The 23829-nt window shown below is 30.2% G+C and overlaps 1 protein-coding gene and 1 long non-coding RNA gene across 5 annotated transcripts in view; one reads left to right on the forward strand and one right to left on the reverse strand.

Moving 5' to 3' along the window:
* The window catches only part of LOC143196559 (uncharacterized), a 126123-nt gene extending 111658 nt beyond the window's left edge, over positions 1-14465 (reverse strand). Inside the window, exon 1 of the long non-coding RNA XR_013005761.1 lies at positions 14369-14465. This is a non-coding gene — a long non-coding RNA (uncharacterized LOC143196559). The remainder of the gene's footprint in view (positions 1-14368) is intronic.
* The window catches only part of sick (sickie), a 307284-nt gene that overhangs the window by 231383 nt on the left and 52072 nt on the right, over positions 1-23829 (forward strand). For 2 of the 4 annotated variants that reach the window (XM_076404304.1, XM_076404306.1), the window contains 6 exons: positions 13201-13311; positions 13639-13873; positions 14359-14502; positions 14618-14644; positions 15362-15564; positions 15733-15884. In XM_076404304.1, the coding sequence (XP_076260419.1) occupies positions 13201-13311; positions 13639-13873; positions 14359-14502; positions 14618-14644; positions 15362-15564; positions 15733-15884 (872 nt within the window). The remainder of the gene's footprint in view (positions 1-13200; positions 13312-13638; positions 13874-14358; positions 14503-14617; positions 14645-15361; positions 15565-15732; positions 15885-23829) is intronic. The other 2 variants (XM_076404305.1, XM_076404308.1) reach the window with 1 other exon arrangement.

Raw genomic sequence — 23829 nt, forward strand, 5'->3', positions numbered from 1 at the left:
CTTAACTCTCAGATGAAGATGAAACGCTCAAAACATATGTATTTTGGGGTAAAATAAACGAAGATCCATGTTAAATTGCTTCAGAATTTATAATGTTTACGATATGTGTCATTAACGGATATCCACCCATTCTTTAAAAATACGCTTTCCATTGTATAACTTAAAAAGTAAAGGCTGTGCAATAATTATTATACAACCATTGAATTCTACGTAAAATTCTCTATAATTCCTATAATTTTCATTAACCTACCATTGCTTGAACAGAAATAAGAACAAAAAAACTGAAAATGACAAAAAATCGCAAATTTTCATGACTATATATATGGAAAAAAAGGCCAAAATATCTTAACTCTCAGATGAAGATGAAACTCTCAAAATATATGTATTTTGGGGTAAAATAAACGAAGATCCATGTTAAATTGCTTCAGAATTTATAATGTTTACGATATGTGTCATTAACGGATATTCACCCATTCTTTAAAAATACGCTTTCCATTGTATAACTTAAAAAGTAAAGGCTGTGCAATAATTATTATACAACCATTGAATTCTACGTAAAATTCTCTATAATTCCTATAATTTTCATTAACCTACCATTGCTTGAACAGAAATAAGAACAAAAAAACCGAAAATGACAAAAAATCGCAAATTTTCATGACTATATATATGGAAAAAAAGGCCAAAATATCTTAACTCTCAGATGAAGATGAAACGCTCAAAACATATGTATTTTGGGGTAAAATAAACGAAGATCCATGTTAAATTGCTTCAGAATTTATAATGTTTACGATATGTGTTATTAACGGATATCCACCCATTCTTTAAAAATACGCTTTCCATTGTATAACTTAAAAAGTAAAGGCTGTGCAATAATTATTATACAACCATTGGATTCTACGTAAAATTCTCTATAAATCCCATAATTTTCATTAACCTACCATTGCTTGAACAGAAATAAGAACAAAAAAACTGAAAATGACAAAAAATCGCAAATTTTCATGACTATATATATGGAAAAAAGGCCAAAACATCTTAACTCTCAGATGAAGATGAAACGCTCAAAACATATGTATTTTGGGGTAAAATAAACGAAGATCCATGTTAAATTGCTTCAGAATTTATAATTTTTACGATATGTGTCTTCAACGGATATTCACCCATTCTTTAAAACTACGCTTTCCATTGTATAACTTAAAAAGTAAAGGCTATGCAATAATTATTATACAACCATTCGATTCTACGTAAAATTCTCTATAATTCCTATAATTTTCATTAACCTACCATTGCTTGAACAGAAATAGGAACAAAAAAACTGAAAATAACAAAAAATCGCAAATTTTCATGACTATATATATGGAAAAAAAGCCAAAATATCTTAACTCTCAGATGAAGATGAAACTCTCAAAATATATGTATTTTGGGGTAAAATAAACGAAGATCCATGTTAAATTGCTTCAGAATTTATAATGTTTACGATATGTGTCTTCAACGGATATTCACCCATTCTTTAAAACTACGCTTTCCATTGTATAACTTAAAAAGTAAAGGCTGTGCAATAATTATTATACAACCATTGAATTCTACGTAAAATTCTCTATAATTCCTATAATTTTCATTAACCTACCATTGCTTGAACAGAAATAAGAACAAAAAACCTGAAAATGACAAAAAATCGCAAATTTTCATGACTATATATATGGAAAAAAGGCCAAAACATCTTAACTCTCAGATGAAGATGAAACGCTCAAAACATATGTATTTTGGGGTAAAATAAACGAAGATCCATGTTAAATTGCTTCAGAATTTATAATGTTTACGATATGTGTCATTAACGGATATCCACCCATTCTTTAAAAATACGCTTTCCATTGTATAACTTAAAAAGTAAAGGCTGTGCAATAATTATTATACAACCATTGAATTCTACGTAAAATTCTCTATAATTCCTATAATTTTCATTAACCTACCATTGCTTGAACAGAAATAAGAACAAAAAAACTGAAAATGACAAAAAATCGCAAATTTTCATGACTATATATATGGAAAAAAGGCCAAAACATCTTAACTCTCAGATGAAGATGAAACGCTCAAAACATATGTATTTTGGGGTAAAATAAACGAAGATCCATGTTAAATTGCTTCAGAATTTATAATGTTTACGATATGTGTCATTAACGGATATCCACCCATTCTTTAAAACTACGCTTTCCATTGTATAACTTAAAAAGTAAAGGCTGTGCAATAATTATTATACAACCATTGAATTCTACGTAAAATTCTCTATAATTCCTATAATTTTCATTAACCTACCATTGCTTGAACAGAAATAAGAACAAAAAACCTGAAAATGACAAAAAATCGCAAATTTTCATGACTATATATATGGAAAAAAGGCCAAAACATCTTAACTCTCAGATGAAGATGAAACGCTCAAAACATATGTATTTTGGGGTAAAATAAACGAAGATCCATGTTAAATTGCTTCAGAATTTATAATGTTTACGATATGTGTCATTAACGGATATCCACCCATTCTTTAAAAATACGCTTTCCATTGTATAACTTAAAAAGTAAAGGCTGTGCAATAATTATTATACAACCATTGAATTCTACGTAAAATTCTCTATAATTCCTATAATTTTCATTAACCTACCATTGCTTGAACAGAAATAAGAACAAAAAAACTGAAAATGACAAAAAATCGCAAATTTTCATGACTATATATATGGAAAAAAAGGCCAAAATATCTTAACTCTCAGATGAAGATGAAACTCTCAAAATATATGTATTTTGGGGTAAAATAAACGAAGATCCATGTTAAATTGCTTCAGAATTTATAATGTTTACGATATGTGTCATTAACGGATATTCACCCATTCTTTAAAAATACGCTTTCCATTGTATAACTTAAAAAGTAAAGGCTGTGCAATAATTATTATACAACCATTGAATTCTACGTAAAATTCTCTATAATTCCTATAATTTTCATTAACCTACCATTGCTTGAACAGAAATAAGAACAAAAAAACCGAAAATGACAAAAAATCGCAAATTTTCATGACTATATATATGGAAAAAAAGGCCAAAATATCTTAACTCTCAGATGAAGATGAAACGCTCAAAACATATGTATTTTGGGGTAAAATAAACGAAGATCCATGTTAAATTGCTTCAGAATTTATAATGTTTACGATATGTGTTATTAACGGATATCCACCCATTCTTTAAAAATACGCTTTCCATTGTATAACTTAAAAAGTAAAGGCTGTGCAATAATTATTATACAACCATTGAATTCTACGTAAAATTCTCTATAATTCCTATAATTTTCATTAACCTACCATTGCTTGAACAGAAATAAGAACAAAAAAACCGAAAATGACAAAAAATCGCAAATTTTCATGACTATATATATGGAAAAAAAGGCCAAAATATCTTAACTCTCAGATGAAGATGAAACTCTCAAAATATATGTATTTTGGGGTAAAATAAACGAAGATCCATGTTAAATTGCTTCAGAATTTATAATTTTTACGATATGTGTCTTCAACGGATATCCACCCATTCTTTAAAAATACGCTTTCCATTGTATAACTTAAAAAGTAAAGGCTGTGCTATAATTATTATACAACCATTGGATTCTACGTAAAATTCTCTATAATTCCTATAATTTTCATTAACCTACCATTGCTTGAACAGAAATAAGAACAAAAAAACTGAAAATGACAAAAAATCGCAAATTTTCATGACTATATGACATATATATGGAAAAAAGGCCAAAACATCTTAACTCTCAGATAAAGATGAAACGCTCAAAACATATGTATTTTGGGGTAAAATAAACGAAGATCCATGTTAAATTGCTTCAGAATTTATAATTTTTACGATATGTGTCTTCAACGGATATTCACCCATTCTTTAAAAATACGCTTTCCATTGTATAACTTAAAAAGTAAAGGCTGTGCAATAATTATTATACAACCATTGGATTCTACGTAAAATTCTCTATAAATCCTATAATTTTCATTAACCTACCATTGCTTGAACAGAAATAAGAACAAAAAAACTGAAAATGACAAAAAATCGCAAATTTTCATGGAAAAAATATATGGAAAAAAGGCCAAAACATCTTAACTCTCAGATGAAGATGAAACGCTCAAAACATATGTATTTTGGGGTAAAATAAACGAAGATCCATGTTAAATTGCTTCAGAATTTATAATTTTTACGATATGTGTCTTCAACGGATATTCACCCATTCTTTAAAAATACGCTTTCCATTGTATAACTTAAAAAGTAAAGGCTGTGCAATAATTATTATACAACCATTGGATTCTACGTAAAATTCTCTATAAATCCTATAATTTTCATTAACCTACCATTGCTTGAACAGAAATAAGAACAAAAAAACTGAAAATGACAAAAAATCGCAAATTTTCATGACTATATATATGGAAAAAAGGCCAAAACATCTTAACTCTCAGATGAAGATGAAACGCTCAAAACATATGTATTTTGGGGTAAAATAAACGAAGATCCATGTTAAATTGCTTCAGAATTTATAATTTTTACGATATGTGTCTTCAACGGATATTCACCCATTCTTTAAAACTACGCTTTCCATTGTATAACTTAAAAAGTAAAGGCTGTGCAATAATTATTATACAACCATTCGATTCTACGTAAAATTCTCTATAATTCCTATAATTTTCATTAACCTACCATTGCTTGAACAGAAATAGGAACAAAAAAACTGAAAATAACAAAAAATCGCAAATTTTCATGACTATATATATGGAAAAAAAGCCAAAATATCTTAACTCTCAGATGAAGATGAAACTCTCAAAATATATGTATTTTGGGGTAAAATAAACGAAGATCCATGTTAAATTGCTTCAGAATTTATAATGTTTACGATATGTGTCTTCAACGGATATTCACCCATTCTTTAAAACTACGCTTTCCATTGTATAACTTAAAAAGTAAAGGCTGTGCAATAATTATTATACAACCATTCGATTCTACGTAAAATTCTCTATAATTCCTATAATTTTCATTAACCTACCATTGCTTGAACAGAAATAGGAACAAAAAAACTGAAAATGACAAAAAATCGCAAATTTTCATGACTATATATATGGAAAAAAGGCCAAAACATCTTAACTCTCAGATGAAGATGAAACGCTCAAAACATATGTATTTTGGGGTAAAATAAACGAAGATCCATGTTAAATTGCTTCAGAATTTATAATTTTTACGATATGTGTCTTCAACGGATATTCACCCATTCTTTAAAAATACGCTTTCCATTGTATAACTTAAAAAGTAAAGGCTGTGCAATAATTATTATACAACCATTGGATTCTACGTAAAATTCTCTATAAATCCTATAATTTTCATTAACCTACCATTGCTTGAACAGAAATAAGAACAAAAAAACTGAAAATGACAAAAAATCGCAAATTTTCATGACTATATATATGGAAAAAAGGCCAAAACATCTTAACTCTCAGATGAAGATGAAACGCTCAAAACATATGTATTTTGGGGTAAAATAAACGAAGATCCATGTTAAATTGCTTCAGAATTTATAATTTTTACGATATGTGTCTTCAACGGATATTCACCCATTCTTTAAAACTACGCTTTCCATTGTATAACTTAAAAAGTAAAGGCTATGCAATAATTATTATACAACCATTCGATTCTACGTAAAATTCTCTATAATTCCTATAATTTTCATTAACCTACCATTGCTTGAACAGAAATAGGAACAAAAAAACTGAAAATAACAAAAAATCGCAAATTTTCATGACTATATATATGGAAAAAAGGCCAAAATATCTTAACTCTCAGATGAAGATGAAACTCTCAAAATATATGTATTTTGGGGTAAAATAAACGAAGATCCATGTTAAATTGCTTCAGAATTTATAATGTTTACGATATGTGTCTTCAACGGATATTCACCCATTCTTTAAAACTACGCTTTCCATTGTATAACTTAAAAAGTAAAGGCTGTGCAATAATTATTATACAACCATTGAATTCTACGTAAAATTCTCTATAATTCCTATAATTTTCATTAACCTACCATTGCTTGAACAGAAATAAGAACAAAAAACCTGAAAATGACAAAAAATCGCAAATTTTCATGACTATATATATGGAAAAAAGGCCAAAACATCTTAACTCTCAGATGAAGATGAAACGCTCAAAACATATGTATTTTGGGGTAAAATAAACGAAGATCCATGTTAAATTGCTTCAGAATTTATAATGTTTACGATATGTGTCATTAACGGATATCCACCCATTCTTTAAAAATACGCTTTCCATTGTATAACTTAAAAAGTAAAGGCTGTGCAATAATTATTATACAACCATTGGATTCTACGTAAAATTCTCTATAATTTCTATAATTTTCATTAACCTACCATTGCTTGAACAGAAATAAGAACAAAAAAACTGAAAATGACAAAAAATCGCAAATTTTCATGACTATATATATGGAAAAAAGGCCAAAATATCTTAACTCTCAGATGAAGATGAAACTCTCAAAATATATGTATTTTGGGGTAAAATAAACGAAGATCCATGTTAAATTGCTTCAGAATTTATAATGTTTACGATATGTGTCATTAACGGATATCCACCCATTCTTTAAAAATACGCTTTCCATTGCATAACTTAAAAAGTAAAGGCTGTGCAATAATTATTATACAACCATTGAATTCTACGTAAAATTCTCTATAATTCCTATAATTTTCATTAACCTACCATTGCTTGAACAGAAATAAGAACAAAAAAACTGAAAATGACAAAAAATCGCAAATTTTCATGACTATATATATGGAAAAAAAGGCCAAAATATCTTAACTCTCAGATGAAGATGAAACTCTCAAAATATATGTATTTTGGGGTAAAATAAACGAAGATCCATGTTAAATTGCTTCAGAATTTATAATTTTTACGATATGTGTCTTCAACGGATATCCACCCATTCTTTAAAAATACGCTTTCCATTGTATAACTTAAAAAGTAAAGGCTGTGCAATAATTATTATACAACCATTGAATTCTACGTAAAATTCTCTATAATTCCTATAATTTTCATTAACCTACCATTGTTTGAACAGAAATAAGAACAAAAAAACTGAAAATGACAAAAAATCGCAAATTTTCATGACTATATATATGGAAAAAAGGCCAAAATATCTTAACTCTCAGATGAAGATGAAACGCTCAAAAGATATGTATTTTGGGGTAAAATAAACGAAGATCCATGTTAAATTGCTTCAGAATTTATAATGTTTACGATATGTGTCATTAACGGATATCCACCCATTCTTTAAAAATACGCTTTCCATTGTATAACTTAAAAAGTAAAGGCTGTGCAATAATTATTATACAACCATTGAATTCTACGTAAAATTTTCTATAATTCCTATAATTTTCATTAACCTACCATTGCTTGAACAGAAATAAGAACAAAAAAACTGAAAATGACAAAAAATCGCAAATTTTCATGACTATATATATGGAAAAAAGGCCAAAACATCTTAACTCTCAGATGAAGATGAAACGCTCAAAACATATGTATTTTGGGGTAAAATAAACGAAGATCCATGTTAAATTGCTTCAGAATTTATAATGTTTACGATATGTGTCATTAACGGATATCCACCCATTCTTTAAAAATACGCTTTCCATTGTATAACTGAAAAAGTAAAGGCTGTGCAATAATTATTATACAACCATTGAATTCTACGTAAAATTCTCTATAATTCCTATAATTTTCATTAACCTACCATTGCTTGAACAGAAATAAGAACAAAAAAACTGAAAATGACAAAAAATCGCAAATTTTCATGACTATATATATGGAAAAAAGGCCAAAATATCTTAACTCTCAGATGAAGATGAAACTCTCAAAATATATGTATTTTGGGGTAAAATAAACGAAGACCCATGTTAAATTGCTTCAGAATTTATAATTTTTACGATATGTGTCTTCAACGGATATTCACCCATTCTTTAAAAATACGCTTTCCATTGTATAACTTAAAAAGTAAAGGCTGTGCTATAATTATTATACAACCATTGGATTCTACGTAAAATTCTCTATAATTCCTATAATTTTCATTAACCTACCATTGCTTGAACAGAAATAAGAACAAAAAAACTGAAAATGACAAAAAATCGCAAATTTTCATGACTATATATATGGAAAAAAGGCCAAAATATCTTAACTCTCAGATGAAGATGAAACGCTCAAAACATATGTATTTTGGGGTAAAATAAACGAAGATCCATGTTAAATTGCTTCAGAATTTATAATTTTTACGATATGTGTCATAAACGGATATCCACCCATTCTTTAAAAATACGCTATCCATTGTATAACTTAAAAAGTAAAGGCTGTGCAATAATTATTATACAACCATTGAATTCTACGTAAAATTCTCTATAATTCCTATAATTTTCATTAACCTACCATTGTTTGAACAGAAATAAGAACAAAAAAACTGAAAATAACAAAAAATCGCAAATTTTCATGACTATATATATGGAAAAAAAGCCAAAATATCTTAACTCTCAGATGAATATGAAACGCTTAAAACATATGTATTTTGGGGTAAAATAAACGAAGATCCATGTTAAATTGCTTCAGAATTTATAATGTTTACGATATGTGTCATTAACGGATATCCACCCATTAAAAAGTAAAGGCTGTGCAATAATTATTATACAACCATTGAATTCTCCGTAAAATTCTCTATAATTCCTATAATTTTCATTAACCTACCATTGCTTGAACAGAAATAAGAACAAAAAAACTGAAAATGACAAAAAATCGCAAATTTTCATGACTATATATATGGAAAAAAGGCCAAAATATCTTAACTCTCAGATGAAGATGAAACTCTCAAAATATATGTATTTTGGGGTAAAATAAACGAAGACCCATGTTAAATTGCTTCAGAATTTATAATTTTTACGATATGTGTCTTCAACGGATATTCACCCATTCTTTAAAAATACGCTTTCCATTGTATAACTTAAAAAGTAAAGGCTGTGCAATAATTATTATACAACCATTGGATTCTACGTAAAATTCTCTATAATTCCTATAATTTTCATTAACCTACCATTGCTTGAACAGAAATAAGAACAAAAAAACTGAAAGTGACAAAAAATCGCAAAATTTCATGACTATATATATGGAAAAAAGGCCAAAATATCTTAACTCTCAGATGAAGATGAAACGCTCAAAACATATGTATTTTGGGGTAAAATAAACGAAGATCCATGTTAAATTGCTTCAGAATTTATAATTTTTACGATATGTGTCTTCAACGGATATTCACCCATTCTTTAAAAATACGCTTTCCATTGTATAACTTAAAAAGTAAAGGCTGTGCAATAATTATTATACAACCATTGGATTCTACGTAAAATTCTCTATAAATCCTATAATTTTCATTAACCTACCATTGCTTGAACAGAAATAAGAACAAAAAAACTGAAAATGACAAAAAATCGCAAATTTTCATGGAATATGGAAAAAAGGCCAAAACATCTTAACTCTCAGATGAAGATGAAACGCTCAAAACATATGTATTTTGGGGTAAAATAAACGAAGATCCATGTTAAATTGCTTCAGAATTTATAATTTTTACGATATGTGTCTTCAATGGATATTCACCCATTCTTTAAAACTACGCTTTCCATTGTATAACTTAAAAAGTAAAGGCTGTGCAATAATTATTATACAACCATTCGATTCTACGTAAAATTCTCTATAATTCCTATAATTTTCATTAACCTACCATTGCTTGAACAGAAATAAGAACAAAAAAACTGAAAATAACAAAAAATCGCAAATTTTCATGACTGTATATATGGAAAAAAAGCCAAAATATCTTAACTCTCAGATGAAGATGAAACTCTCAAAATATATGTATTTTGGGGTAAAATAAACGAAGACCCATGTTAAATTGCTTCAGAATTTATAATGTTTACGATATGTGTCATTAATGGATATCCACCCATTCTTTAAAAATACGCTTTCCATTGTATAACTTAAAAAGTAAAGGCTGTGCAATAATTATTATACAACCATTGGATTCTACGTAAAATTCTCTATAATTCCTATAATTTTCATTAACCTACCATTGCTTGAACAGAAATAAGAACAAAAAAACTGAAAATGACAAAAAATCGCAAATTTTCATGACTATATATATGGAAAAAAGGCCAAAATATCTTAACTCTCAGATGAAGATGAAACTCTCAAAATATATGTATTTTGGGGTAAAATAAACGAAGATCCATGTTAAATTGCTTCAGAATTTATAATTTTTACGATATGTGTCTTCAACGGATATTCACCCATTCTTTAAAAATACGCTTTCCATTGTATAACTTAAAAAGTAAAGGCTGTGCAATAATTATTATACAACCATTGGATTCTACGTAAAATTCTCTATAATTCCTATAATTTTCATTAACCTACCATTGCTTGAACAGAAATAAGAACAAAAAAACTGAAAATGACAAAAAATCGCAAATTTTCATGACTATATATATGGAAAAAAGGCCAAAACATCTTAACTCTCAGATGAAGATGAAACGCTCAAAACATATGTATTTTGGGGTAAAATAAACGAAGATCCATGTTAAATTGCTTCAGAATTTATAATTTTTACGATATGTGTCTTCAACGGATATTCACCCATTCTTTAAAAATACGCTTTCCATTGTATAACTTAAAAAGTAAAGGCTGTGCAATAATTATTATACAACCATTGGATTCTACGTAAAATTCTCTATAATTCCTATAATTTTCATTAACCTACCATTGCTTAAACAGAAATAAGAACAAAAAAACTGAAAATGACAAAAAATCGCAAATTTTCATGACTATATATATGGAAAAAAGGCCAAAACATCTTAACTCTCAGATGAAGATGAAACGCTCAAAACATATGTATTTTGGGGTAAAATAAACGAAGATCCATGTTAAATTGCTTCAGAATTTATAATTTTTACGATATGTGTCTTCAACGGATATTCACCCATTCTTTAAAAATACGCTTTCCATTGTATAACTTAAAAAGTAAAGGCTGTGCAATAATTATTATACAACCATTGGATTCTACGTAAAATTCTCTATAATTTCTAAAATTTTCATTAACCTACCATTGCTTGAACAGAAATAAGAACAAAAAAACTGAAAATGACAAAAAATCGCAAATTTTCATGACTATATATATGGAAAAAAGGCCAAAACATCTTAACTCTCAGATGAAGATGAAACGCTCAAAACATATGTATTTTGGGGTAAAATAAACGAAGATCCATGTTAAATTGCTTCAGAATTTATAATTTTTACGATATGTGTCTTCAACGGATATTCACCCATTCTTTAAAAATACGCTTTCCATTGTATAACTTAAAAAGTAAAGGCTGTGCAATAATTATTATACAACCATTGGATTCTACGTAAAATTCTCTATAATTCCTATAATTTTCATTAACCTACCATTGCTTAAACAGAAATAAGAACAAAAAAACTGAAAATGACAAAAAATCGCAAATTTTCATGACTATATATATGGAAAAAAGGCCAAAATATCTTAACTCTCAGATGAAGATGAAACGCTCAAAACATATGTATTTTGGGGTAAAATAAACGAAGATCCATGTTAAATTGCTTCAGAATTTATAATTTTTACGATATGTGTCTTCAACGGATATTCACCCATTCTTTAAAAATACGCTTTCCATTGTATAACTTAAAAAGTAAAGGCTGTGCAATAATTATTATACAACCATTGGATTCTACGTAAAATTCTCTATAATTCCTATAATTTTCATTAACCTACCATTGCTTGAACAGAAATAAGAACAAAAAAACTGAAAATGACAAAAAAAAAATGGCAAATTTTCATGACTATATATATGGAAAAATGGCCAAAATATCTCAACTCTCAGATGAAGATGAAACGCTCAAAATATATGTATTTTGGGGTAAAATAAACGAAGATCCATGTTAAATTGCTTCAGAATTTATAATGTTTACGATATGTGTCTTCAACGGATATTCACCCATTCTTTAAAACTACGCTTTCCATTGTATAACTTAAAAAGTAAAGGCTGTGCAATAATTATTATACAACCATTGGATTCTACGTAAAATTCTCTATAATTTCTAAAATTTTCATTAACCTACCATTGCTTGAACAGAAATAAGAACAAAAAAACTGAAAATGACAAAAAATCGCAAATTTTCATGACTATATATATGGAAAAAAGGCCAAAATATCTTAACTCTCAGATGAAGATGAAACGCTCAAAACATATGTATTTTGGGGTAAAATAAACGAAGATCCATGTTAAATTGCTTCAGAATTTATAATTTTTACGATATGTGTCATAAACGGATATCCACCCATTCTTTAAAAATACACTTTCGATTGTATAACTTAAAAAGTAAAGGCTGTACAATAATTATTATACAATCATTCGATTCTACGTAAACTTCTCTATGATTCCTATAATTTTCATTAACCTACCGTTGCTTGAACAGAAATAAGAACAAAAAAAACTGAAAATAACAAAAAATCGCAAATATTCACGACTATATATATGGAGAAAAGGCCAAAATATCTTAACTCTTAGAGGAAGATGAAACTCTCAAAATATGTGTATTTTGGGGTGAAATAAACAAGCACATCCCAACATCTCTAGTAAAGCATATTCAATGAAGCCGTACTATAACGCGTTTGAAGGCAACAGTCTATAAAATATTCTAGATATAAATATAGCTTCATTTGATAACTCACTCAAAAGTTATTATTCTTAAGAAAGTACAAATATTTTTTAGAATTATACTTTAATTAGAAAATCCATATGTTGTTACAAAAAATTGTAGAAGAAAAGTATATAAGCAGCAACTGATGACACTTTGAAGTATTGTTTTCTAATTATAAGGAAAAATTACTTTTAACAATCTATTCTTCAGTATTATATAACCATACCAAATAAAAATTAACGTTACTGACCTAAACCGCAAAATAATAAAAAATAATCCACTTTCTTAAGCTGTATGGTACAATTTGAAGTAATAGAAGTTATATATATTATTGCCCCATGTCTAATGTAAATCATATTTAACTGTTTAATGATTTTTCAGTCATTCAGAACCATAATGGGAAATCAGCAGCTGTCTCGGCAGTTCCCAGAACTAAAGTGAAGGTATCTGGAGGTACTCAAACATGTTCAAGCGATCTACAACAATCACACAGTAAGTAAAATAGAGTAATGTGTTTATTTCAATCATTCAATATACTTTAATATAATATATCGTTCAATATAATTAAATTTTAATCTGTAGAGCTAAATCTGGCGAATATGACGTATAACATACATCAAGATTAATAATATAAAACATCCGAATCGATTTATTTCTAAGTATCTATATGATTTTAAAATATATAAACATTTACATTTATTATTATAAACACTTATTCCATAATATAAACACTATAAAATAGATTAGCCCCCTCGCTATTGCTGTTATCAAAATTAATATAAACAGATGGCTGATTTATTAAAGCTTTTGTTGTTATAGAACCGTCCCCTCCACAATTTAAGTCGTACTCGTTAACCGGCAACACGGCTAATCAGTTGTCACAATCGGTAAGGGAACGCCTGATGATGGGCTCGCAGAGTTTGCCGAAAGGCGGAGTGCACCAGGAATACGGCCTGGTGATGAGACAGGTCAGACCGAAGGCCAGCGATGGTTCACTGAGTGACACTCAAGCAATCGAGAACTGTAGCCCTTACGCTCCTTGGCTACGACATAGGTAAGTTTGGATAAATTGAATAATTCAACAATACATACATAATTGGTTGTGGGATATACCAATCTAGATATTCATGAAGAAAGGGTACGAATATTAATTTCAATGTAAAAGTATCTTAATTTAATACTCTATTACTATCATCTCATGATATTACAATTCAAAACACCACCTCAAATTTTAGTTCTTGTTATTTCAGGAACGTCCAGCTATCGAAAATTACTGATATATCATATTTCTGCACAAAATTAATTATAATATCTTTAAATAAATAAAAAATGTATATAAAACAAAGCTATCATTATAATTGATGGTGTATTTCTTGTTTTATTATTATATCACTTGAAATTATTTATTCGAACATACTATACACAAAAGCATTAAAATTAAGAAAATCAATTTTGTTATAAATAAAAATGAAGTAGTATTAAATCTATAGAAAAAAACGTATAAAAATATATGTAATTATATAATGTAAAATTTTTCAGCAATACTTACTCAGTTGCACCAAGGCTTTCTGAAACTGATAGTATGGAGAGCCTCACAAGTCTTCCAGGTCACAGAAGTAGCCTTACACACACCCGCCTTCTCAGAGATTCCCCTTCTAGATTGAGTAGAAGCAATAGCATTAGGTAAGCATCCCTTCTGAACCATTCTTGCGTTAGACAAAACTATAAACACTTTGTCAAAATTGAAACTACGACTAAATTACGACAGACAATGTATAAATTTTGTTTTCATGAGCAGCTACCTTCGTGACAGGACATTTCCCAGGTAGAAAAATGAATTTTAAAGAAATGGTTGTGTGCTTTTTCTTATTCACTATGTTCAGATTGCCGATTTCCGATAATATCGCTTTTGTCTGACTTGTGGGTTGCTTGCTTATCAATGTATTTACCGCAAAAATCAAGCTCCTAAAATAGAACGTGAACAAAGAATCATCAAAGATTCAAAATGTTGGCGTTTTATTTTATGATAATATTGCGAAGGTGCCAGGCTAAAACTGTTTTTCTTCTGTTTTCCTATTTTCTATATATATTTATGTAAATACATATATATGTATATATGTATCTATATAAAATATAAATATGAATAATAAAATCAAGCTTATTATATATTAATAATCATAAAATGTTATAATGTCTCTATATTAAAAGCTTTAGAGCTGTGTGTTGCCTATGCTCGAGGTTTTACCAGCAGAAAAATAATTCAAGAAGTTTTAATTTTTTTTAAAATATATTCTGTAGGGGAAATATCTTTAATAATTGAACATAGTGAATAACAACTGAACAATGTTTTAAATTCGACGACAGCTTTGCACACAAAAAAAGTGTTTCAACTTGTGCTTCAATTTCAGGCTTAATCACGTAATCTTTTCGTTCACTTTGCTTTTACAAACATCACTTTGTGTTTTTGGCACCGTTTTACCGTATCTTGTTATTGTCCCTGATTAAAATATGTGGGTTTTGTTAAAAAGTTATTTCGTTTCAGATCAACAAAATCTGAGAAACTGTACCCCTCGATGTTGCACAGAAACACGGAACATGAAGCGGAACCGTACTATTGCCTACCTATCGGGAGTCTATCTCATTGGTCACAACCGACCAGTCCCGCTCCCACAAACGCTCGTACGTTTCCGTTAAGTCCGACGCATTCCGGAACTTCACGACACAACATTCCGAAAAACGACGAACGTAAGTAATTGTCACTTCTGTAATTAATGTCAGAACCAAGTTAATTAACAGGAAACAATCAATGTCGCGGGAAATGATAACAGTTTCTTTGTATACAATATAATTAATGTACATCTGAGATACTCAGTTAATTAAACACAATTACCAATTTGTAACGATATATTTTAGTTCATGGATCATCAATCAGTTTGGTTTCGACTGCATCGAGTTTGTATTCGTCCGCTGAAGAAAAACAAGCCCACGAGATTCGAAAACTAAGAAGGGAGCTGAGCGAAGCTCAAGAAAAAGTACACACACTGACATCCCAACTGAGTACAAATGTAAGTACCCATATTATTACAATTTTGTATAAAGAAATCATCTATAGAAATATAATACAGAAGTGTTGTATTAAAAGCAGTGCTTTTCAACATTTCATTGATGTTTATGTATATGCAGTTGTATAACCTCAAGTGTCAATTTTATGAATTTTATTAAAGTAATAAAACTGACAGAATTTCATTGAATGAAAGCTAATTCAAAAATTAAATATGTACTTTTTTTAATGAAAAACTCTGATATGAAATATAATAATGATATTATTTAAAAACATACATTTAAATTTGTTATATTCTGCCAGATACAATATCAATTAACAGTCAGTGTTTTAAAACAATTCCGAATGAAAAAAATATATATCAAAACAAATTTCGATTCTGGTTCACGTATTTTGACCCATGAACATCTGTCGTGGATTCGTCTAGTTGCAAAATCGATAAGAAAACAAACTAACGTCACATTTGACTTTAAAAATGGTCATTTTATATGGGGGAACATCTGTTCATTGAATTCCCATCTAAAATTCCTTAAATAAGTTTTCTTTGTAACGTTACTTTTGTTGTTTTTTATTAAATAAAGGTTATCTGTTAACTTATTTTGACAACTCATGTTTTGGTGAGCGGGATACGTAGAACTAACATTTAATAGAAATGTTACCACTACCGGTGTATTATTATGTTGAGGAATCGTACACCATCGATGCACCATAGAATACACAATTAGAACTCAAAATAATTAAAATAATATACCACCATCAACTTGTAAACCTGCAAAATGCGGAGCGTTTACGAAAACGTCACGTCACAACAAAAGTCTAATCATAGGGAGGTAAGGCAGGTTCCCTAAAATTTGATTTTACTACGTTGCCAGTTCTTTTAAATTTTATCTATCTTCAAGAATATCGTATTTATATAATATATTTTATTGGATTCACTAATTAAGTAAACTAAACTTTTTAATTGTTAAATCACTTTCCCTTTATATTTAAAATTTTGTTGAGTTTATTAATATCAATGTTATATTTTATAACATACTAAAATTACTTTTAAGAATTTTTTATAAAAATATTTTATTTTTAAATAATTTTTTTTGTTGTAGGAAAAATAATAAATTAAAACAATATCTATAATATGTGTATAAAGAAAGTTAACTACCACTTTCTTTTACTCGATTTAATACATTGATACCAATTAATCGCGAATCGCAAACATACTTAACCTAACTTCGGAGCACTAGCAAGTTCAAGGATTAATTGTTTATATTTTCCTCTGTGGCATATATAAATCGACCGCGTAATTCTACGTCGTAGATATCGAGCAATTTCCTTAAAAAAACAACGGCTTATATAAACGGACTTAGGCGCAATTTATGTTTTAGCCGTTGATTTATTTCCATAAATGAATCCTACAATATTTGAACGAACAATTCACATATTTGAGTGTCAGGAATGAGACGGAACTGATGACGTAAATAGGACCAATTAGAGTGTATCAAGAGCATCAAGTATTTTATCGATGAAATATCGACATTGGTTTTGGCGTCTAATTTTAGATACTATTTCGTTAAAAATATTCTTGTTGGAACATCAATGTTTTTGCAATGAGTATTTTGTAGAACTACATTAAATACTTTGAAATACATTACATGAGATGTAACTAAAAATTATGCCTATCTTTTATTTTCAACTTTTATTTTAGCAGCTAGTTTAGCTGCAATCATCTGTGAATGCATCATGAAGTGATCTAAACGTCAGTGTTTCTTGTTCAATTTTAATGATGAGGTATGCTCAATCAAAGGGTGTACTGATCTGAACTTTTACTTTCACAGAGTCAACTATGCCTAAATTATAATGAATCTGGTATAGAATTGAAACCAATTTGCAAAAATAAAATAAAAACGGAATAGATACGTACCTAAATGTAAACCGAATACATGTTTCAAGACATGTCTCTCAAAAGAAGTAAACACTTTAAATTCCAATTTTAAAATCCAATAAATAATTAATAAATATAATAATTAATATTTATTAATTAATTTAATCTAATAAATACAGGAAAACAAAAACATCATAGTATTAGAACCTATTACATCTTTAAAATGTCATCATACGTTTATTTACTGCCCACAACTAACTATAAACAGACAAAAGACCTCTGTCACTTAAATGACATACATCATACTTCACCGCTGAGTCAAATTCAGGAAGACATATCGGCAAAACAAATAGACCAATCTCACAACATTAAATAACGAAGCACCATACGCCTTGACGACACGCTTGGTCTACTATAATGAATGCTTCGGAACGGCCGAAAATGCAAAGACGGCGTAGAAAAATGGGAAACAAATGTGGACCGGCTTATTAGGATTGTTTATCTAGATTTAGGGGCAGTCAATAAGGGTTCTGTTTTTCTTAAAGAATTATTAGCTGGTAAGCGGATATTTTTGTCATTTCTACGGGTAAATAAACATAATATATTGTAGAAAATAAAATGTGGATGTGGCCTTGGGCTTGTAAAAGATTAAGGAAATCGAATATTTATTATATTCGTTTAAATTGGCAATATAATTAGCATTCCAAAATTGACCTTTCTAAACATATTTCTAAGCTGTTTTCGTTTTAATATTATATAATCTAAAAGACCACCAACAGATGTTGACTGAACAAATTTGGAGTTAAGAAGGCGGAATTATATGGCCCTATTTTTATTTACATTAGTTCATTGTTTTATGATAAAATAAACGATTAAATCATAAGATTATATGAAGTTGAAGATGAAGTCTGATCTCAGTAATTTTCATCAAGTTCTAGGTTCATAGGGAGAAAAAAAACTAATACCAACGAACCAGTTTGGGTTTATTAACAAGCATTCAACAAATGACCAGGTCCACAGAATAACAGATGTTATTGAAAAAGACTACGAAAGTAAAAATTATACTCAGCTATATTCTTAGACGTAGCACAACCCTTCGATAAGGTTTGGCATGAAGGCCTCATAATATACAGAAAATGTTAGCAAAACAACGCACCGAACTATTAAAATCGCACATTACAACCAGAATGTTTAGAGTTAAATAAGAAGAAGCTCACTCTACAATAAAAGCAGCTAAAACAGGTGTACCACAAGGAAGTGTACTAGGACCAAAGTTTTATCTACTCTACACTTGTGATGCCTACATTTGCTGATGATACTGCGATTATAGCTGTCGGAGACAATAGTGACGAAGCCTCACGAAAATTAAAACAGGCAAGTGACAATATAAATAATTGGACACAAGCTTGGAAAATAAAAATTAATGAAAGTAAATCTGTGCATGTGCAGTTCACCTACGAACAGACCGTACAACCACCAATAACATTAAATAATACTATCATTCCATATAGCAACAACGCTAAATATCTCGGAATGAATCTTGATGCAAAACTTCGCTGAAAGGAACATATAAAGAAGAAAGAATAAAGAACTGGAATTAAAATATAAGAAAATGTACTGCCTACTTGGAAGACAAACACAGTCATAATCAGTACATAATAAATTGCTATTATATAAGCAAATACTGAATCCTATATGGACATACGGAGTTCAATTATGGGGATGTTCTGCAACGAGTAACATAAATAAAATACAAATTTTTCAAAACAAAGTCTTGAGAGGTATTGTGGGCGCACCCAAATACTATAGGACTGATTACCTACATCGAGATCTTCAGATACCCACAGTCAGTCAAGAAATCAAGAGAATTGCAAGGGGCATGACTCTATTCTCATGGGAATATTGAAGTATTCCTGCTTTTGGATACCACCAGAACAGGACACAGACTCAAAAGAATCAAACCATCTGATCTTGTGTAATGAGGTGCATATAATAAAAAATACAACAGTGACATGTATAAACATTATTTCACCAGAGACTGAAATAGGGCCGATGGGTCATCCCAGTTATATACCTAGATTTAATTATCATAAAGACAAATTATAGGTTAATCGGAAACCACTAATAATAATGTAATAATTAAATAATAAAAAAAAAGTTCTACATTTGTCGCGACGTAATAAATAAAGTAATAAAATATTTCATTTTAACAAAAAAAAGTCTTCGAAAACAAGTTTATAAAATTCTTTTGACCGAAGTAATTGTTAAATATCATCTTAAAATAGTTTACGTATCATTTAAGGCAAAAAACAAGACCTTAATAAGATAAAAAATCCGATCCCAAAGAACATTAACTTCAAATTACTCTGGGGCTTGAGGAAAAATGTAAACAATTTCGTCGGTGTATCCCACATCGGCGGCGTTCATCCGCCATTCGACAAGAGCTATTCGCGCAGTTGAAGAAATCTACCGTTCGGTTCCTGCTGCCGCTTTGTCATCAGTGCGAGGCGGCGGTCCCAGTCAATTATCTTTATATGGTGACGGTAGCAGTCCCGTGCATTTCTCTTATTGTGGAAAATTACAGGCACCGAAGGCATGCCGAGAAAAAGACAAAGACTTGGAAAAGAGGCATCATTCGGTCACCGTTCATTGTCCATCTTTGGGACAAAGTCGATTAGCGGTATGGCCGCGTACACCGAAAAAGTACTCCTCTGATGATTAATCATGATGAATCTGAGGTTTGGGAGGTTTGGGTGTGTAGTACCGTGTTATACATAGTTACATAAAACATTACGTCAGCCATTTTTGTTATTAACTACATCGTACATTAGGTATGCTTAGTGGACAATTTTAATTTTCAAATGAATTTATTACTACTGTAGCGATCGCTACAACCCTTTAGGCCACCACTATTACATCTATATTATGTTCAAAGATCGCTGGTTGATTGGTACCATGCCGTTCCTGACTATAAAAAACCACCACGACGACGTCTCTTTTCTTCCAAACTTGCCGAAAACGATATTACACGCTTTAAATAACTTCACACACACATCACATAATCCCGAACGAACAATTCGGTTTCCGTGCCAAACATTCAAGCTTCCATCAAGTTGCCCGCGTCACAGCAACAATCCACCAGGCATTAAGAAAAGGTCGGAAAACTGGAGCCATCTTTTTAGATATCTCCAAAGCTTTCGATCAAGTATGGCACCACGGTCTAATATTCAAAGCGAAACTGTTTGGTCCACCGAATGACCTAATCTCTCTGATAGATTCATACTTGGACGGTAGGTCCTTTCACGTGAGGATCGGTGACGCAGTCTCCTCAAGGCAATGACGTGTACAGCCTATTATTTCCACTCCTCTGCAGAAAAAATAAACTCCCAATCCCCCAGAAAGCGACTCTGTACAAAATGCTAATCCGTCCAGTCTGCCTCTACGGAGCTCAGGTGTGGTACAGGTATGTCTCTGAGAGACAACTTGAACTACTCCAAGTGTTCCAATCCAAAAAAAGTCCGCGCGTTACTCAATGCCCCATGGTTTATGAGGAACGTCAACACTCACCTTGAATCAGTCATCCCGTTTGTGAAGAATTTCACGAACATGGCCAGTAAGGTTCTCCATAGGTGCCTTAGAACACGAACACCTTGATTAAATCCCTACCCATCCACAAAAGGGTAACACTTTACACTATATAAGTTCGCTTCAATCTTCTGATTTCCTGCGTGTTGTCTAGTAGCTGTATTGCTTCCACGTTGCTGTAACTTAGTCACCTTATTTCATGTTTTAAAGCGAAATCTTGGAATACTTCCTATATCCATTTGATTTCGAGGTCATCGTGCAGCTCTTCGTTGGTTACATAATGATAAATATTAAGCTGGCTTTATGATTGACAGATAAACCAATTTGTTTGACTTTAGGTGAAGTGGAGACTATCTTAGAGCTTGACTTTGAGACTGATCTGCTCTGCTTTATGTCTAATATGATGTTTTCAATTTAAGCTACCATCAAGATGGATGCCGAGATATTTAGGTGATTCTGCTTGAGGAATCGACTATCCGTCAAGGGGTATAATTAGATTCTTGTCACTTGCCGCAACTCAAAATTAGCATGGATATATTTGGAGCTATTAAGGTGCTTTTCAATCTCTAGTCCATTTGTAGAACTTGTTGATTGCCACTTGTAATTTTTCTACAGCCCTATACAGATATATATTTTGCCATAATAACTGTGCAGTCGTAAAATATTCCAAGGACTGTTTTTTGTTGTTGTTTGGCCATTAATAGTCTAGAGCAGATACAGGAGTGGTCTCAAGGCACTGCCCTAGGGAACGCCAGACGAAATAGGTTTAAGTGTTGAAAATGCCCTTTCATGCGAGATCCTAATGTTCTTTCGAAGAGATAAGATTCCCACAGTTGACAATAAATTCGCGGTAGTAATTTGCTCATCTTGTCCAAATCGCCATAGCCGATCGAAAGCTTGTGAGACGTCCAGGAATATTGCAGGGCAGTATTTCTATTCTTCAAATGTCTTTTCAACAACCGTTGTTGCTCTATGCACTTAGTCGATATTTTAGTGGTTATTTTGAAATCCAAACTGGAAATCTGCTATATTTATAAATGGTTATAAAACATTTTAACAGCAGTTTCTCAAATAATTTTGATATTGCAGGTAACAGCGAAGTAGGGCAGTAAGATCCGACTTGTTCTGCGGGTTTGTCTTTAAATATGTATGTCGACATAATGATTGTTTTTCGTGGCAGCTCTTTCAATAACTCAGGTTAGATATCATCAATTCCAGAAGCCTTTTTGGGAGGATTGATACTGTTTTATATATATAGAGATGCTAATAATAGAACGCTTAAAACTGCATTTTCGACATACATTACTTTGTTTTTTGATCCGAAGGGATCTAACACCAAAGACAAATCAACCACTTTTAGAAACTTATGGTGATGCCGCTGCGTCATATCTCAATCATCAGTTTTAATTTCAACGATTTTAAAGTGGTTTAAGACCTTGCACAAAACTTCAAAAGAGCTCTTAGACTCCTTCGCAGATTATAAATCTATTGTTTCCATTTCCACATGATGGAAATGATCGATATAGAGAAAAAATGGGGCCACACAAATTGAGGATTTCATTACTTATCATTCAAAAATGATTACTTTTCTGTTGTTGACGATGAAAGTTTCAAGCAAATTGTATACCCACAATTATCAATTTTATGAATCTTAAATAATAAAGCCCACTTTTGATTTCAATGAAAGTTAGCTCAAAAATTATATATTTATTGACTTTTTAAATTAAAACCTGTGGTGCGAAATACACTAATGATATTAAGGTAATAAAAAATGTATGTTTAAAATTGTTATGTTCTGTTAGACACTATATCGCTTGAAAAGGGCACTGTTTTCAAACAATTCCTAATGAAAATATACATTTCAAAGCAACTTTCGATTCTAGTTTACGTATTTTGACCCATGAACATCTGTCGCGGATTCATATTGTTGCAAAATCGATAAGAACACAAACTAACTTCACATTTGACTTTAAAAATGGTCATTTTATGTTGCAGAACATATGTTCATTGAATCCCCAAATAAAGTTCTATAAATAGTTTTCTTTGTAGCGTTATTTTTGTTATTTTAGTTTAAATAATCCCTATTTGTTAATTTTTGACTGTGGAAACTAATTTTTTTTAATCTTTACAAGCACTCATAGTAGGTGATATACATAGGACTAATATTTAATAGAAAAAGAACTTTTACGGATGTATTATTACACCGAGGAACAACACACAATCGATACACAATAAAATACATAATTAGAACCCAAAATAATTAAAATAATATACCACCATTGACCTGCAAACATGTAAAATGTCAAGTGTTTACGAATGCGTTACAACAAATAACTAGTCATAGAGACAAAGGGCATCCGCAATTATTTTTTTGCCACATTGCCAGTTCTTATAAATTTTATGTATATTCCAGAATATAATATAATATTTGACTAAATTTTTTAATTAAATTTTGAAAACCGAGAGAACTGTACTGAACTGAGAAACT

This window comes from Rhynchophorus ferrugineus, unplaced genomic scaffold (genome assembly GCF_030347505.1).
Source record: "Rhynchophorus ferrugineus isolate W39M unplaced genomic scaffold, kcgeb_rfMv2 rfM4, whole genome shotgun sequence".
Classification (NCBI taxonomy): Eukaryota; Metazoa; Arthropoda; class Insecta; order Coleoptera; family Curculionidae; genus Rhynchophorus; species Rhynchophorus ferrugineus.